The sequence below is a fragment of the Cryptotermes secundus genome, unplaced genomic scaffold (assembly GCF_002891405.2).
Source record: "Cryptotermes secundus unplaced genomic scaffold, Csec_1.0 scaffold2042, whole genome shotgun sequence".
NCBI lineage: Eukaryota > Metazoa > Arthropoda > Insecta > Blattodea > Kalotermitidae > Cryptotermes > Cryptotermes secundus.
The window spans coordinates 438585-456244 of NW_019743681.1; the positions used below are offsets into that span (position 1 = coordinate 438585).

Consider the following 17660-nt stretch of genomic DNA (forward strand, 5'->3'; position numbering starts at 1 on the left):
CTTACTCTCGACCTCGGAAGTACTCGTAGTTGGAGGTGAGTGATCAGCTTCACGCCCCAGCCTCCTCACCCCAGGCGAAAAGCTCCCAGTACCCATGGTTTAGAAGGGCTGGGTGGGCCTCAGAACCGGTCTGGACGACGTGGAGAAGAGGAAAATCTTGCCACTATCGGGACTCGAACTCCGAACCTTTGACTGCCCAGCCCCTAGCTAATGGCTATCCAAACTCCCCCATGGAAGTTAAATCCCACATAATCTCGGTTCTACATGGGGGTAAGTGGTCAGATACACACTAAAATTATATTTACAAGTATTTGCGGGGAAATTCTCTGCGGCAGCCGTTGAATAGAAAGGTGTCGAGCCTCAGACCCTCTGGGACGTGGCAGTGAAGAGAGAATTTTGTAACCCTCCGTCCGCTGGTAGCTGCGTATTGTATTGTAACGTTTCACTTAGACGCTCTGCTTCTTGTGGCGCCCAGATAATCGGTTTTGGAAAAAGGAGCTTCAGTTTTAGAAACGTTTTTCCACTGAGTGGGTTGTCTCGTCAGTTGGCCAGCAGCACTGAACATTCAGATATACAGCAGTGCCTTGCAAATCCCGATTTTGCACACTGCGGATTTCAGGTATACGCGGTTTTACATTTATAGCCAGGTCTGAGAGTCACTCTGTTTGATTATATTCATTCGCGGTTGTTAATCTGTGCACATAAAGACTCCATGGATCCTACACCAAGACGTGGGCCGGCATGTAACTTAATCCGAAACTGCCTGTTTTCTATCTTCCGGGTTATCGTTGCCGCGAGACCTTGTGTAAAATTGTTCTATTTTGTCTAATATTTGGGCCTAACCAAATTTCTTTGACTTCTGTCACTTCGGAGACGTTAATAGGCACTGTATACTAAGTGACCGCCTCTGTGGTCTAGTGGTCAGAGTTCCTGGCTACAGATCCAGAGGTTCCGGGTTCGATTCCCGGCGCTAACAGATTTTCTGAGAAGTAGTGGGTCTAGAACGGGGTCCAGTGAGCCACGTGAGGATAATTGAGGAGCTGTTTCAAGGAAATAGCGGCTCCGGTCTAGAATACCGAGATAACGGCCATGGGGATCCGTTGCGCTGACTACCTGACACCCCTTATCCGCTAAAGCTGGCATTAACTTCACCAACAAGCGGCGGTCGCTCGATCTGTATAGTTCGCTTACGGACTACAGGCCACGGAGTTTGTGTTTTTGTCTAAAATATTCTTAAATATGCCGTTACGCAATTCATGTTTATTTATCGCTAATATGACGATGCTGTCAGTAGCCCAGCGTCGAGTAATAATATGATTACTGAATAATGAACTCAGTGGATGTGGAAGGAGGCCTGGTATCCCTTTCAGCTGAATAGAGGAATTCAAGATAACCGGAATATGCCTCAGAAAGGAAAGTTATCTCATGATGTGGAGCCATGACACGAGAGCAAATTGTCTTTCGGTTGTCTTTTTCGCTTCTGAAGAACGAGACACAGCGCACTCGCCGATTCTGACGTTCCTTTTTACTGCATTTTCCTTACTACGAAAGGAATTATATTGTAACGGATTTGCTCAAAGCGTTTCTAGGCAACGGCTCCGTAAACACATTCCAACGTGCAACAGTGGAAGCTGTCTTAGTGGACGAATGTTATAGCTCGTTGCTAGGCAACCGTCAGCTCGCCAGTGAACTCGCTGAGTAGGAATCACGTGACTTGTGTTTTTTTTTGTGAGGCCCGTGCGGAGCCAATATAACGAAGACCTCTTGTGGCTTAGGTTAGTGCAGATTGCAGTGCAGTGCAGTTAAGATTTAGTTGCAAGAGTGCGGTTGTGAACAGAAGACTTCATGTGGAGTGTGTGATTCAGTGAGACTGTTACAGTTTCTGTGTTTTATATGCGTTACCAGGAGACGACTGCTGTGTGTGTAACAGTGAATTATGAAGTGTAGAAATGGCGATAGCGCTATAATTACGTGTAATTACTGGTGGTGTGTGTAAGGAGTAAATAAACTCGTACATCCAATCCAGAACCCGCGTTGTTAGTCACTAATACACGTGACAATATGTTATTATAGCATCATGTCCTATCCCCGAAAAGTTAAGTGGCAGATTTTTACGAACTCGCGAATGCACACCATGCTGCTAGGGGCCATACATCTTTGTAAAGATAAATAGATAATTGTCCTTGTTCTTAATTAAGTAATTACGCCACGAAGACGTATGGGGAGTGGAGGTATAGCTCGGTTATTCCAAACCTTGGCGTTAGGTGGATATGAATGGGCAGCTTCAAGCCTGGCCGCTTCACCCCAGGGGGAAGAGCCCCCTGTAAGCACCAGATATGCTGGATGAGTCCCTCGGCAGTTCTGGACGCTGTGAAGAAGAGAAAAATCTGCTGCCCTTTTCGGGAATCGAACCAAGATTCTTCGCCCTGAATTCAACATTTACCAAAATGGCTGGCTGTATGCACTAAATTGAGAGCGATGCTAGCGCCACACGGTGTAGTATCTTGAATTTTACTGTGGTACTCTCCGTGGCTTTTAGTCCCCAAGCGAACTATACCGACCGACCTTACTGTGGTACTAGATCTCAGAGAAGTATGAATTTTAGGTGATATTTGTGTATGTAACGGCAACGTGAAATATACCCGTTTCAAGTAAAGAATCTGGGCTTGTCAAATTATATGTTAAATAGCTCATAAACTTATTCACACATTTATTACGGGACATTTTCCATCTGTTACATATATTGGGGAAGTTTGAACCACCGATGTTACATCTTGCATGTTTAACGAGTTGGAAATCATGTTTTATTTGGCTGCCATTCGAGGAAAGAAACCACGGACTCAACGCCCATTGTGTAAGTGTGTGTCAGAGTGAGTGTCCTCTTTTGCTTGTTCCCTGAAGGCAGAGCAAAGATGTACGTCAGTGAATCCCAATTTGTGATGCCCTGTCATGAACGTTGGCCATGCAAGGTTCTGAGGAACAAGGCTCAGTAGCCCTGTTTAATGAACTCAGGTGAAACTTGGGTATGAAACATGGATACTGCTGAACGAGTCTTGTGCTACTGAAGCATGGCGGGGCTGCATATTTCTGAGGTGAATACTTCAGTAGTGAAAATAATGCTTTCCTGTTCTTGTTTCAGAACTTGGAGACTGAAAGACATGTGTTATTCGCCCAGTATTCCGGACTTCGATGTACACTACATAGACCAAGTAAGCAGACGTGTTATTTATTTCTTGTAACGATTTTTAATTAACAGTACTTATTGAAATGACTGTAGAGCGTCAAGTAGCAAACGTTCGTTCATTCATTCATTCATTCATTCATTCATTCACCCATTCATTCATTCATTCATTCATTCATCAGTAATCTGTTAGACGACAGGGCCTCAGTCTCTTCCAAAACAGTTCCTCCACTTAATCCGATCTAGAGCTTTCTCCTTCAAATGAGAATATCCTCTTCTGTCCCCAAAGTCATCCAGCATCTTCTTACATCTTTTTCCTCGTCTTCTGGTCGCATACATGGTATCTCTGTTTTTGGAAAGAGACTATCCAGGAAAAGTGATAATGTGGTAGTTTTTGCAGTTATGTAACACAAATGGGCCACTAGGAGACAATGAAAGAATATGTTAATTGAGCGCTTTTATTTCGAGTGTCGACATATTTCAAATCAAAATGTCAAATAAAAATATTTGAACCTAAAGAAGACAAATGAATGGATTCATCGTAACAGATTAATCGAGCCAGTGCGTGTTTGAATTGTACACGAGAACAAACGCGCAAATGTTATAGTTTCGTTTTGTTATGCATCGCGCCTCATTTCATGTCAGCATATCTGCCACAAGTCCATTTGCACGAACATAACCACCATTCCACTGTTCCTCCACATTCTGGGTTCTGTACCCAGCAGAGTTGCAGTATTGAGTGAGGCATCGCTGAGAGGATGTGCAGATTCTCCCGAGTGGAATTACTGCGTGACTCCTCTGTTTCCCTTGGCTTAACTGACATGCCAGTAAGTCTCCTAAAGCCACTGATCTTGAAGGCGTTGTTGATGGTGCTTCTCGTCATGCCCATGAGTTATTTAAATCAGGGTTAGTTTATCCTGGTTTTGGTGTCGATGGTTGCGTGAAATGTGAGCTGATTCGGTAATTTAATGAGAGGACTGAAGATGACAGAAATACCTGGGCATATTGCATGTCCGGTTGTTGATGTTGAGTTGATGTAAGGGGTTCGAATTACCATGAAAGAAAATGGCAGAAAAAAATATAATATCGTTTGAAATTTCCGTTTATCCACAAGAGAATTCAAGAACTGCAGTGGGAACTTCTTACACTTCCACCTTACCGCACGGAGTTGGTCCCTTTTTGCGTGCACTGGCTAACAGTGACCAGATGAACGGCTTTGTCTATGTCATTTCTAGTCACATAAAAGAGTCGCAGGTGAGAGTGCGTCCCCAGTAACATGTGTAAGCCTTTAGATTTATGTGCGACAAACAATATTCACATGGCATGTCACACAGCACGCAGGCTTCAGACAGTGGCCCAACATCCTTCAAGCCTGCAGAAGTATGTAATTACGATCGAAAATAGACTAATTATAATCTATGTAAGTGTATAAGCCTGAATACATGCATAAACCTTGCAAATTAAACTCTTCTCCAAGTATAATTAGAATGATCAAGTCAAGGAGGATGAGGCGGGCAGGGCATGTAGCACGAATGGGAGAGAAGAATAATGAATGTAGGATATTGGTAGGAAAGCCAGAAGGAAAGAGACCACTATGAAGACCAAGGCGTAGGTGGGTGGAAAATATTAAAATTGATCTTAGATAGGATGGGATGGTATGGAATGGATTTTATCTAGCTCAGGATAGGGACCAGTGGAGGACTCTTGTGAACACGGTATGAACCTTCGGGTTCCATAAAATGTTGGGAAATTCTTGAGTAGCTGCAGAATTGGCGGCTTCTCAAGAAGGGCTCAGCTCCATGAGTAAGTTAATAAATGAACTATTCAGTACAGTAGTTTCTCTGTTTTTCAGATATTCGAAAATATAATTCCGTGTGCCATTATAACGCCATTAGATTGCTTCTGGGACGGCTCAAAACTTCTGGGACCAGATTATCCTGTTAACATACCGTAAGTATGTCTCCATGTGGTCATCACTGCTTTCTTCATGTTATATGTTGTGTTCCTTACTGACGGATGTGCCCTTATATGTAGAGGCGTGGGCTCCAAGGTGCGCTGGACCAACCTCAATCCCCAGAAACTGATCCAACAGATGAAGCCCTTTGGCTCAGCGTTCCCATTCGACACGCTAGAAGACTACATGAAAAGGGTGAGTGTTTCCTTGTGTAAGAGGAAGTAATGTATTCGCTGAACCATTCAGGCGCGAGAGGAACCCACACAGAGACAACATTCGTTAAACCCGCTTGTTTAGACTCGGGGTCATCTACCCAGAAAGTACTGAGATCGAGTTTTTTTTTTCTCCACTGTAAGTTTTTATATGGTCGAATATCGCTGTGTAATGGCTCCCGGGTTCGAGTCGCGGCTTGAGGTTTCGTTAGGCTGAGTATTTTTGTTATTTTACTCAGTCCATCTACGAAAAAGCTGTTGTGGCAAGATAATCTGATTCCTTTCGCACGGTTGACACACACCCTACCAGTTGACGCTGTTTAATCTGTGCAACAGTGAAGCTATCCCTGTGACAGGCCGTGAAGGCCCATAGGGTTTTGACACGTCGAGGGTCCCACATTTTCTCTAGGCCAGTGGTCCTCAACTTTTGTCAGGCCGGGGCTCGGTAAATTCTTTTTTTTTTTTTCTGTAAGACGAGGGCCCGGCGGTTGAGAAACACTGCTCTAGACATTCGGCTCACAGATGGTGGTGAGGTTGTCAGCCCTACGCGTCGGCCGCCCTTTACCCCCAAGAACATTCCAAGAATATTCCTGGTACTCATTTCTGTTAGAGGCTGAGTCAACCCCAGGGCCACCATATTGCGGCTGGAAGGATTAGGTCAATTGAAAATATCCACCTCATCGTGACTTGAACCCGCGACCTTCCGGCTTGTGACATAGTGCTTCAACCAACTACGCTACCGCGTGCTTCCGTGCAGCTATGAAAGACTTCCTAATTATATCAGTACCAAAGCAGTTACTTGTATGAGATTTGATATTTTCCCGATTATGAAAACTTGGAGTATAGTTTTCTGCGTACAGAACCTTGTGGTCTCGTGCGGGTCCACTGTCTGCTTCTTCACAAATGAAGGTTGTTAGAAGCGCGACGAATACGTGCGCCAGTGTTTCCTTGAGAGAGGGGACTCAGGAAAATACGAGGGAATTGCACTGTTCGCAGCAACGAGTGGAAGGATGGAAGTGTCCTTGCCTGTATTTTTTACTGTCGTTTCTGAAAACGTCGTTGCTTGAGATCCTGTGGAAAAAACAGTTATACATTTTGAAAGAGATTGGGACCCACTGATCTAACTACGCAACAAAAGTTTTTTAAACAGCCAAGTATAGATGAAAGGGCCACACTGAGAATATCTCTCTGGACTGCATTAATGTGACAGCGAAATACACGGCACTTAATCAATCCGACAGTTTGACGGCAGCGCTTTTCGGTCGGGTTCATATTGAAGCACTGAAATGTGTTTCTGCATGTGAGACAGGAGACCTGGAACGCGCTCCAACCACCTACGAGCCTGCAGGGTGTCGTAACCCAGAAAACCGCAATGTAAACAATTCTCTGTAAAAGGCAAATAGGAAAGAAAGCTGCTTTATTCCCACCTGCAGGGCTTTCGCTGCGTGGAGAGATCAGTTTACTGCAAACAGCCGAGAGACTGCACGCAATTCCTGGCTGTGGAAGCATTTCCAGATGTCGCATCGTTGCGCGAGACATTAAAAGGAAGAGAATAATTCTTGTGATTTATGTACCCGATGAAGCGAAGTGACGCGCGCCAGTTCTGTCACACCTCACGGAGAGCGCAAATACCGCTTGTGGGTACCTCGGAGGGCCCTAGGGACGGGTTGTCTGAGGAGCAGCTGTCTCTCCTCGTCTGGGCAAGATGGGTGGTCCCCATGCTACCTTATTACCGCGCGCAACTCAGGGGTGTACAGTAAGCCGTGATCAGGGGTGACAAGAAAGCAGGCGGGTTGATAGATACTTTGCAGTTCACTGCTCAGATGTCAGGTTTCGGTTGGCGATCACGTGTGAATACTCCAGACAGATTTTCTTGATGATTGTCTACAGATTTAGGATAATTATCCTAAATCTGTAGACAGTAGACAGTACCCAACACAACGAACTATTATAATAGTTCGTTGTGTTGGGTACTGTAACATACGAAGAAGAAGTAACATACGTAGAAGAAATTTCGGTAAGCACACTCGTTTCCGTTATCAGGATTGTAAGGAGGTATAGAGCCCTACGGTGCCGAAATCGTTAGAAAGAGTCTGTCACAATCACTCGATCGATTCCAGATTCTTGAATGCCTTGTTAGTCAAACGTAGGACCTACCCTAAACGTAATAGCCTCGATACCATGCCCTGTTGCGCAGTCAGCCAAAGAAAACTTTTTCAGTGGCTTCTGAAAGGAAAGAGCGTGTGACGGGGAGGACCTCATGTCCTGTGTTTATCGTTTTACTGAACTCGGGACCGCCTCTTTGGTCTAGTGGTTGGAGTTCCTGGCTTCAGATCCAGAGTTCCCGGGTTCGATTCCCGGCTCTACTAGATTTTCTGAGAAGTAGTGGGTCTGGAACGGGGTCCACTTAGCCGCGTGAGGATAATTGAGGAGGTATTTCATAGCGGCTCCGGTCTAGAAAACCGAGATAAACGGCCGTGGGGATCCGTTGCGCTGACCACGCGACACCCTATATCCGCTAAAGTTGTCTCTAGCTTCGCCGACATTCGGCGGTCGCTCGGTCGGAATAGTTTCCTTGCGGACTATAGGCCACGGAGTTTGTTGTTTTGAATCCAGGACCAGTTGGTGGAGTTTTATGAATCCCAGCAAGGACCTCATGCGCCGAGAGGTCGCCTTGAACAGCAGCTCTGCCTTCAATGATATCACTTTGGAGACGGGTACAGTGTTCAATCGGATCAGCCAGAGGCGTAAGCAGGAAGAAGACGGGGAAGTCCTGTAAGACAGCGCGCTGCTGGGTGTTGCAAGCACGAAACTAATGGAAAAGCTGCCGTAAAGTTCTGGACCGGACAGAACGGAGCGGGTCTTTGAACTTATCCGGGGTCAGAATATGTGTCTGGTATTATTAACACTAGCGCTATTCAGCGCATGGCCCTGAACGTATGTGTAATTATTAAACATTTGTTAAGATCAGGGAAGTAACAACCCGGCGACTACTGAAATATTTTCAGCTATCCAGTAATAATGAAATTTGAAGTCTGCTAGATGTGAGGGTAGAATTCTATCTACACTTTATGCATGAAACATTTGTTCCTATATAGAAAATTACAAATATGTAAAGCTTTGAAGTTATAATTTTAACAAAACTGAAAACAGTTTCCGCCACGTAGGACCTCGCCCAGTCAAGTTTCTAGGCTTAAAGTGACATTTAACTTTTTTTTTTTTTAATTACAGTCAAATCCAGATGTTTATACCAACAGGCGGGTCTGTTATGGGTCTCTGCCACGTCTGCTTTCTTTGTATACCTGATAATTTTGACACACTGACCTGTATCTGTTTGTTATGTAACTAGACAAGTCGTAATGCTCTACCAAATGAACTACTGTGGTCCCTCATTGCGCATATAAACATCAAAACACGTGAGGTGTACAGAGCGTGGGTAATTCCGAAAGCAGTCTCGAATACGTGTATGTTTCAGAGCATCCATCTTGTGGTACCTTCTGTTATGTTAAATTCGCTTATTGGTGCGTGTTTTCGTTACGTTCATGACTTGATATTACGCGATGTAATTATTAGAGTGACGCGTGTCCCAACCGAGCGCAACGAACTCAGAACCGAAGCGGCTATGAAATGCTTTATTAACCTGTCTGTGTTCGAATGCAGGGCCTTCTAAATTTCAGAAATTTTGTCATTCGCAATTTAATTTCCAGTCTGCTGTCAATTTGCATCGCGTACACCTCACAGAAAAGTTCGAGTGGATGACGTGTTGTTCCTCCAGTCCAACTCGCCTTCCTCCCTTCAGTTGTTGCTGGGGAATTCTGCGCGCTTCTGGCTGTGCATAATGTTACCTGTCAAGTTTCCATAGGCAGACTGCACACATTCACCATCCCGGCTTTTTGCTTGGTTTCGCGCTGGCAGGAGCCGAAGGAGTGAGTAGCAAGTATGAAAGGTTTAAAGTTTTCACGCCAGTGACTCTGCTTGCCGATGCTGAAGATGGAGGCACTATGTTCTTCCGAAACGTCGGTGGGCTTGTGCCACATTATATGACTTCACATCCCGGAAGACAGTGCTGTTCTTCAAGTAACCAGTAATGTACATGACCATACGTTAAAAGCAATCAGGCCACTGTCCACAGTTCCTGCTCAGGGATTTGAGAACCGCTGTTGTTGTTCCAGGCGGGGATAAGTTCGGGTTATCAAGAAAAGCCGTGCCTTGACCCAGGGGATTCCGAGTGTCCACCCACTGCCCCCAACAAGTTATCCAGACAGGTAAGTGTCGGTCAGCACAGTTAAACACTGTTTAATTACAGGTTTTCGCAGGTGAAGATGTACCACAGTTTACGCAGGACTTGGCTTCCTGTAAAACACAAAATGGAGACCACCGGTATAAATTGTCACGGTTCTTACACAGAACGCTCTTTGTCTAGGCCCGTCAGCGCTGATGAACCTTAGGCTTAAGTTCCTTCTCTGACAGAGGAGAGGACCTCATTTTGCTTCAGACACAAAGAGCAACCGAGGATATTTTCCTACATTCTCACATATCCATTATTTCTTCCTGTATCATTAGTTCTCCTTTCCATTCCTCCAGTCATTCTCTCAATCCCTCTCGTTTGTTTCCTCCGTTAATATATTTTCTTTCTCTCCTCTTCTGCCTTCTGTCGTTCTTTCTTCCCGAATCGGTGTTCTTTTCGTGGCGGTCCTATCGTCATGAGATGATACAGATAAGAATAGGAAGGGGTGAGGGGTTGTGCGGCAGACAGGTCGTGTTGTGCTGTGGGAACCCGCCCAGTGACGACAGGGCGCGGCGCGTCGGGTCAGGTCTAACTCCCACTCAGACCAAGTGCTTCCTCCCAGTTTGGACAGTGCAATTGTTGAGTTTTACCGGTGTCAACGCCTCCGGTAGGTCGTAACTTAACGAGTGGAGAAGTAGCAAGGTTATCGCTCGTTAATACGGGAAAACAAGTTGGGGAGGCTCACGCTTGTCACATAGCACAAATCCTGCGTATTGTCCTTTAGATGAAAGAGTCCGCAGGACATGCGCCTGTTGACAGCAGCAGTAATTCAATTCAGTTTAGTTCTTGCTTATTAACGTGCAAACTTAACAAACGAGAGACCAATTACAGAGTTACCACGAGCGTTGGTCTCCGAGCAGGAACTCGGAGACCAACAATTTCCAAAACAGAGGGACAGAATTTAGAACCAAAGTAAATTTGAATGAGAGAGCATCAAGGTGATGTTTCCTCATATGTAAACTATGCAATTTTAACTCCTCCAAAACAAGGAAATAGCAGCACTGGACAAAACGATTAAAACAAAGGCTGAAAACCTCTGCTGGATGGATAACTGAATTCCAGACAAGGGACGCACATGTATTCAAGCTTAGATCTAAATAATAATAATAATTTTCGTGTAGTAGAACCCATAGGCACAACATCTCTACACTTGGCTTAGTGACAATGAACCCAGTGCTTGCCCTCCTCCCCATTACCACCACTGCACAACTGCCTCCCCGCCAATAGCACCAGCACCCTCTCAGCTGCAGCAGGTTGGAGCTTGTTATGTAATTCTGATTCAATGTTCTTGCGATTATCTTTATCATAGGCAGAGTAAGGTAGAGCTGTCCCTGTGCTTAACTAATTAAGCACTACGCCATGAAGGGGTGTGGGGGAGTGGATGTATAGATCCAGGTTTTCTTGACCATGGCACTATTTGGAGGTGAGTGGTGAGCTTCACGACTCGGGCCGCTTTACCTCTGTGGAAAGAGCCCTCGGTACCCATTGGATAGGAGGCTGGGTGGGCCTCAAGGCCGGTCTGGAGGACATGGAGAAGTGAAAATTCTTGCCACTACCAGGACTTGAACTCCAGCCTGTAGCCAGTCTCTATACTGACGGTGCTGTCCCAGCTTCTATCATTGTCATAGACTTTCAGAAAATATAATGACACTTAAAGTAAATGTTACAATTACATATTCTGCACAAATGAAGTAACAAAGATGTACTGCAAGGGCAAAGAAAGGGCCCTTGAATGCAGAATAGGTGGCAGTTGGTGAGACTGGGAGAACACATGCAGATGGGAGATAGTGTAGCTGCTAGGCAGATACTCATGACTTAAGTTAAGATGGAACTTTTAGCTCGGTCAGTATAATAGCTAGGTTACAGTCTGCACGACCGTGAAATCAGGGTGAAAATACTGAAAAGGCAACAGATTATTTCTTCTTTGCAAAACCAGACTGGCTGTGGGACCCACTTATGGGTCCTGGGTGTAAAGTGGTTGTACCATTAACCTCCATTCTGTATTGAGGCTGAAACTTATGTGGAACTGTACCTCCATTCCTACATACATCTTTATGGTGTGTGTGCGCATGTGTATAACATGAACGGTGTCAGTTTTTTGACCGAATAATAAGAATTTCCCAAATTCTATTCTAATTTCGTGGTGAACTCAATTTCTGACTGTTGTTATTGATCCCAGATACGTATATTTATGAAGATTTTCAAATGATCTGTTACAAATAGTTACATCTTGACTTTACTGAGTAACAGTACCAGCAACAGCAAGCTTTAGCTGTACATTAACATTCTGAATTCTGTATTACTTGACTAACCTGAGTCAAGTAAACATCTTACTGCTATGAATTCAGAAACAGCACAAGTTTGCACTATAGACTAGTTGGAAGTATGGTTTAAGGTTAAATAAGTACTGACCTCGAGAAGTAAGAGAAACTAACAGTGATTTGTTACAGATACCAGACATTGGGGCAGAACTGACAGGTGGGTGCTATGGATTTGCAGCTAAATACATGCACTGGCCAGAAGACTTAATAGTGGGAGGTGCAACTCGGAACAAGACTGGGCACATACAGAGGTAATGCAGTTGCTTTGCAACTTACAAAATTCCTCATATTCACTGATGGTTTGTGGACCGGATCATGATATAATGTTTTGTGTACAGGGCACATGCTCTCCAAACAGTGGTACAACTCATGGGGGAGCGGGAGATGTTTGACTTCTGGTCCGACACATACAAGGTCCATCACGTAGAATGGACACAAGAGAAGGCAGCCTTAGTCCTCGAAACATGGCAGAGGCGATTTTCAGAGGTACTTCCATAAATACTGTCTCTATTTATATTATAGCTCCATTGATTGATTTGTCAGCGTGGCAGTTTTGGGCAAGAGACACAGTTTTACATGCTACATGTCTCTCTAGCTCTCTCGCTCTCTCTCTCTCACATTATATATATATCGTACATATACATACACAGGGAGATCGAAAAGTCACGCACATCAAACTAAAAGTTGTTATAAATTGTTTTGCAGTTAATAGAATTATATCTTCTACCACAAGATGGTACTATAGGAGTACTAACAGTGAGTAGAAACGCCATCTGTCGTGTATCGGTCATATGATGTCTGCAGTATAGCTTTGTTTATTGCGTGACAGACATGTCTTTTTCCCAAGAACAACGCGTTTTCATGGTGGAACATTATTTCACCAGTTGTTCTTATGCATGTGTCGCAGACGAGTTTCGTCGGGAATATCTGCATTCTGCAGTTCCTAACAATTCGACGAAAACAAGAATAATCAACCAATTTCGGGACTGTGGATCAGTTTCAGATAGGAAGAGATGTGGGAGACCGGCCATTTTGACTGAGGCTAGACTGGCTGACGTGGAGAGAATGTTGTAGCGTTCCCCTTCAGAAAGCCTGAGGAGACTATCAGCAAAAGCAGGGATTTCGTACGGAAGTGCTCAGAAAGTGATGAAGTTACACCTTCGTGCATATGGTGTTCGCTATGTGCAGGAACTGAAGGACCTGGATAAAGAAAAACGCTTAATGTACTGTAGATGGTTTCGGACATTTGTTGGCAACCATGGAATTGGAGAGTTTGATCTGGTTTTCTTCACTGACGAAGCGTCGTTTCACCTTAGTGGCTACGTGAACTGTCAAAACAATAGGATTTGGTCATCTGAAAATCCACATGTTATACAAAACGCCCTTGCACTGTCAGAAAATTGGAGTGTGGTGTGCTGTATCACGTCGTCGAATAGTGGGCCCAATTTTCTTTGAAACAACAGTGAACAGTCCAGTGTACCAAGACATCATTACACCGTTTATTGCGCTTCTTGAAGTTGATGAACGTGAGTGTTGGTTGCAGCAAGCCGGTGCCGCATGTCACACATCTAATGAAACCATTGCAGTTCTTGCGTGAGTTTTTTGTTGACCGTCTCATTTCGAAAAGAGTGTGGCCCTCGCGTTCGCCCGGTTTGTCGCCCGCAGATTTTTTCCTTTGGGGGTACCTCAAAGGAATTGACTATAAAAACAATCCGCATCCACTGGATGACCTCAAGAGGAACATTACGATGGCGATTAATGGCATCAGTTTACAGGTGCTCCACAAAGTGGCCTCAAACTTGGTAAAAAGAGCTCGCGCATGCATTGCTGAACAGGGAAGCCATTTTGAGCATATGTTGTAAAGATATGATTTGATTTTGCAGTAAGGTTATAAACATTAATAGTAGTTAGTTAGTTAGTTAGTTAGTTATTTAGAGAGGGTGGGTTTCCCCATGCACCGCAACCAGTTTGATCTATTGTGCCTCCCTCAATGATATTCTACCAGTCTCTGTACCCTACCGATAAATGGTGCGTACCATCAGTCCCGCCGAGCAAGCGAGTTCGGCCACTTGCTTAGCGGTGTCTATAATGCTTCCCCCATCTATCAGAGGCCTTAGAGACTATTGTTGGGCGGGAAACGTCCTGGAATTTGGCTCAGTGATCCCCTTTGGGGATATGAGGTTCTTTTACGTGCCGTAAAGTTATGACACGGGACACACAGCTTAAAGTCCCTCCCGGAGGACTTGTTCCCTGAATTTTTCCGCCCTTAAAAATTCGACGACCTCCGCCGGGTATTTGAACCCGCGTACAACGAGTCATGAGGTGGGAACGTTACCTCTAGACTATGGAGGCTGCTAACGTTAATAGTAAGTGCTGTATGTCTTGTAGTTTGTGCATTAAACCAGCAAGCTATAATTGCTTAGTGTGTTGTGCGCGACTTCTCGATCTTCCTGTATATAGTACATAGGAATTAGGTTAACAATCACACAACAAATAGACTCACTTTTTTATGTTTAACAATTCAATTTTTTATTCCTGCTAGATGTTTCGGTCATACAAGACTATCATCAGGCATTTAATATGTGTGTGGAAGAGATACAGTTTTACATGCATGACTCTGCCACGTGTATATATATATATATATATATATATATATGTGTGTCTGAAACACAAAATAGGATGCACCCAATGAAGATACTACATGTTTCAACTTCAGACTGGAGCCTGAAATATTTTTAACAAGACTTTTCTTGGAATCAGCAGTGCTATTCACTGATTTTTCCTTTTTAATAAGCAGTGTCATTACTGAGAATAATTGTTTCACTGGAATCTATTCTCTCACATTTCCAAGTGTGAAACCTGATTTCAGTCACATCACATTCTCCGGCAATATCATGAAAGTTCCAGTGGTGTTCTCCCCTTCACTTATGATTCAAACTCTATTACAGTTTTCACTTTCCCCATCCTTTCAGTTCCTTTCCAGTTCATCATTCATCCTACCATTCAAGACTGTACAGTTCAGATACTGACAATGTCATAAAATAAACCACAAAACACAACCACCTTTAATGCCTTCTACTGTAACATTCCAACTCCAATAGCAGTCAGTAATTATCCAGCGCTTTATGAAATTTCCTGCCAGGAGCCCAGTTGTCCCTATAGTTTATGACTGAATTTTATTTGGAAACAGTTCGGTTCACTTGACACTGTCACAGCAGTTTTGTAATGTCTTTTTTTCTATGCTTCAGCCTGGTATGTATTCATGGTAGCTGAAGAGGACGTGAATAGCAGTCACAGTAAAAGCAGACAGCATTATTGTGTGCTAAATGTTATATGTAAGTCCCTTCAAGTGTAGCCCAGCTGCAAGACAGGGAGGCGCTAAAGAAACAGCTTTCAGTTCATAGTGGCTGAGCTTCCTTTTTCATGATTCAATTTTTAGAGATCACTGAATGTCTACTTCCTGTTTCAGGAGGTGCGTCGATATTTAACAAATGACAACAGCACAGCACCCTATGAAGTATATGCTTTCTCAACTGCAACCCTAAATGACATTCTAAGTCAATTCTCGGAGCTCAGTATAGTCAAAGTTATTGTTGGATACATATCCATGGTGAGTAATATGCTGATTGATTCATCCTTGCATATTTTAATTGTTTCATATGCATTGATTACATGCTGCCAGATGAGAGGATGTTGGATTTGTGGTTCTCTCAGCAGTGGTGATGTATGTGACAAAGAATTTTTCCATAGGCTGCAGTAACTATTGTGTTATCATTAAGAACTCGAGGAGTCAGTTGATTACTTTGTAGGTGTGTCTTTAGAAAGCATCATATTTGAAATGGGAGTCAAGAACATTACTTATGGAATAACACGCTGTGGTAATGTAATGTAATGAATAATTGAGATGGCAGTGCAGCACATTCTTTGCATGTTACAGCTGGCATATGCAGGAGTTTCTCAGCTGAGGTGGCATGACCCTGTGCGGTCACAGGCTGGAGTGAGTCTGGCTGGAGTTCTCCTCGTGTCCATGACAGTCGCAGCTGGACTCGGCTTTTGTGCTTTGCTGGGCATTGCTTTCAATGCTTCTACCACACAAGTATGTCCATGCTAACTAGTCACTCGTTTGTCAGCTTCTGAAAGTCTTTAACTTGTTTTCAACAAATGACACTAAATTATGTGTTATGATGGCTAATACCTTTTGGGAGATCAAGAATTTTCTCTGCCAACACAAATTTTTCTGTTTCTCAGTGTCAGGGTCATCCACTGGCATTTCCACTGGTGTAGGTGGTCCTACCAATCTAACCACTTGATCAAGCCACGACCTTTTTTTTTTATCCACCTAGTCCTTCATCTCCCTCATGACAATTTGTGATGCCATTTTCATCTGTTAAGTTCTTACACTAATTACGTTCACATTTCTGTGAGCCAGTGATGCACACCAAACAGCTTTCAACAATAGACAGTATCTAACTTTTTCAGGTTCTGGAAAAGGCTGAGGGATAACAATGACAAAACAAGTTTTACTGCATAGGGGCCAACTTAGGTATCCCATAACCTAATATGGGACACATTAATTATTTCCCTGAATAAATTCTTATGTTATAGTATAAGTTCAGGGAAGTTATTAGATTTTAATCAAGGAAGAAAGGACAAAGTCCTTTTATGCAGCCAGCTTCTCAAAAGTGAATATATATAAGAAGTATCAATTTTGAGATAGATCTACAGTATTTCATCATTAATTCAATTTATAAATGAAAGCTGTAAATTAAATTCCCTAGTGTTAATTTTGCCTGTTTTTACTTTATAACCCGGGAACTGCCGTATTTCATATGCCCCTTTTGCACGGTAAAGTTTTATTTTGACTGATAATTTAGTACTCAGCACTTTTTTGGTTCCTTTTTGAAGATGAGCCAAGTTTCAGTGGCATTTCAGTATGGACTTATGCCACTAGGAGCAAAAATAAACATTATGTCCATTCTTAGAAAGCTGTTTTTGTATGGCCTGAGAGTATCCATCCTTTCCTGAAAGGTAAGGTAAGGTACAGTTGTCCCTGTGCTTAACTAATTAAACACTATGCCATGAAGGCATATTGGGGAGTGGATGTATAGATCCACATTTTCTTGACCTCAGCACTAGCTGGAGGTGAGTGGTCAGCTTCATACCCCGGCCGCTTTATTCCATGGGAAAGAACCCCTGGTACCCATTGGGTAGGAGGCTGAGTAGGCCCCAGAGCTGGTCTGGACAATAGGGAGAGTCCTTTCATCAGTACATGTGTAAACACATTCCTCTTCTTTAAGAAACACAGTTAATGTCAATAAAATGTTGGAAAAGATCTAGTTAAATATTCTGTATAATTTTTAAGCTGAAAATAAATGACTTAGAAATGTATGGAATTAGTATGATTCCATGAACATATGCAATATCAATATGAGTATAATATAGGAAACCTTCAGTTGCTGATTTTTAAGTAGTGTTGATCTAGCAACATTTAATTTCAATAAATGTTTTTAAAACTTATGGGTTTAGTTCTTAATTTGTGCTTTATAGATGTGAATAGGGCAGGTATTTGTACTGATATATTTAAAAAATATTTTTTATAATGCTACCCATGGGTAGGTGCATAAGGTACAGTTAGGCTCCTCAGTGGTTTGAAGTTGGATAACCCTGATTTAGGAGACAATAGTGCATACTGAATTATGGTATG

At 43.3% G+C, this 17660-nt stretch overlaps 1 protein-coding gene across 2 annotated transcripts in view; it reads left to right on the forward strand.

The window, feature by feature from the left end:
- LOC111874295 (protein patched) overlaps window positions 1–17660 on the forward strand; it is a 120284-nt gene that overhangs the window by 77197 nt on the left and 25427 nt on the right. For both annotated transcript variants that reach the window (XR_002844525.2, XM_023869671.2), the window contains exons 4-11: window positions 3140–3209; window positions 5034–5131; window positions 5216–5330; window positions 9520–9612; window positions 12086–12207; window positions 12295–12442; window positions 15426–15566; window positions 15894–16052. Coding sequence is in view for 1 of the 2 variants with exons in the window: in XM_023869671.2 (XP_023725439.1) it covers window positions 3140–3209; window positions 5034–5131; window positions 5216–5330; window positions 9520–9612; window positions 12086–12207; window positions 12295–12442; window positions 15426–15566; window positions 15894–16052 (946 nt within the window). In the remaining variant the exon portion in view is untranslated. The remainder of the gene's footprint in view (window positions 1–3139; window positions 3210–5033; window positions 5132–5215; window positions 5331–9519; window positions 9613–12085; window positions 12208–12294; window positions 12443–15425; window positions 15567–15893; window positions 16053–17660) is intronic.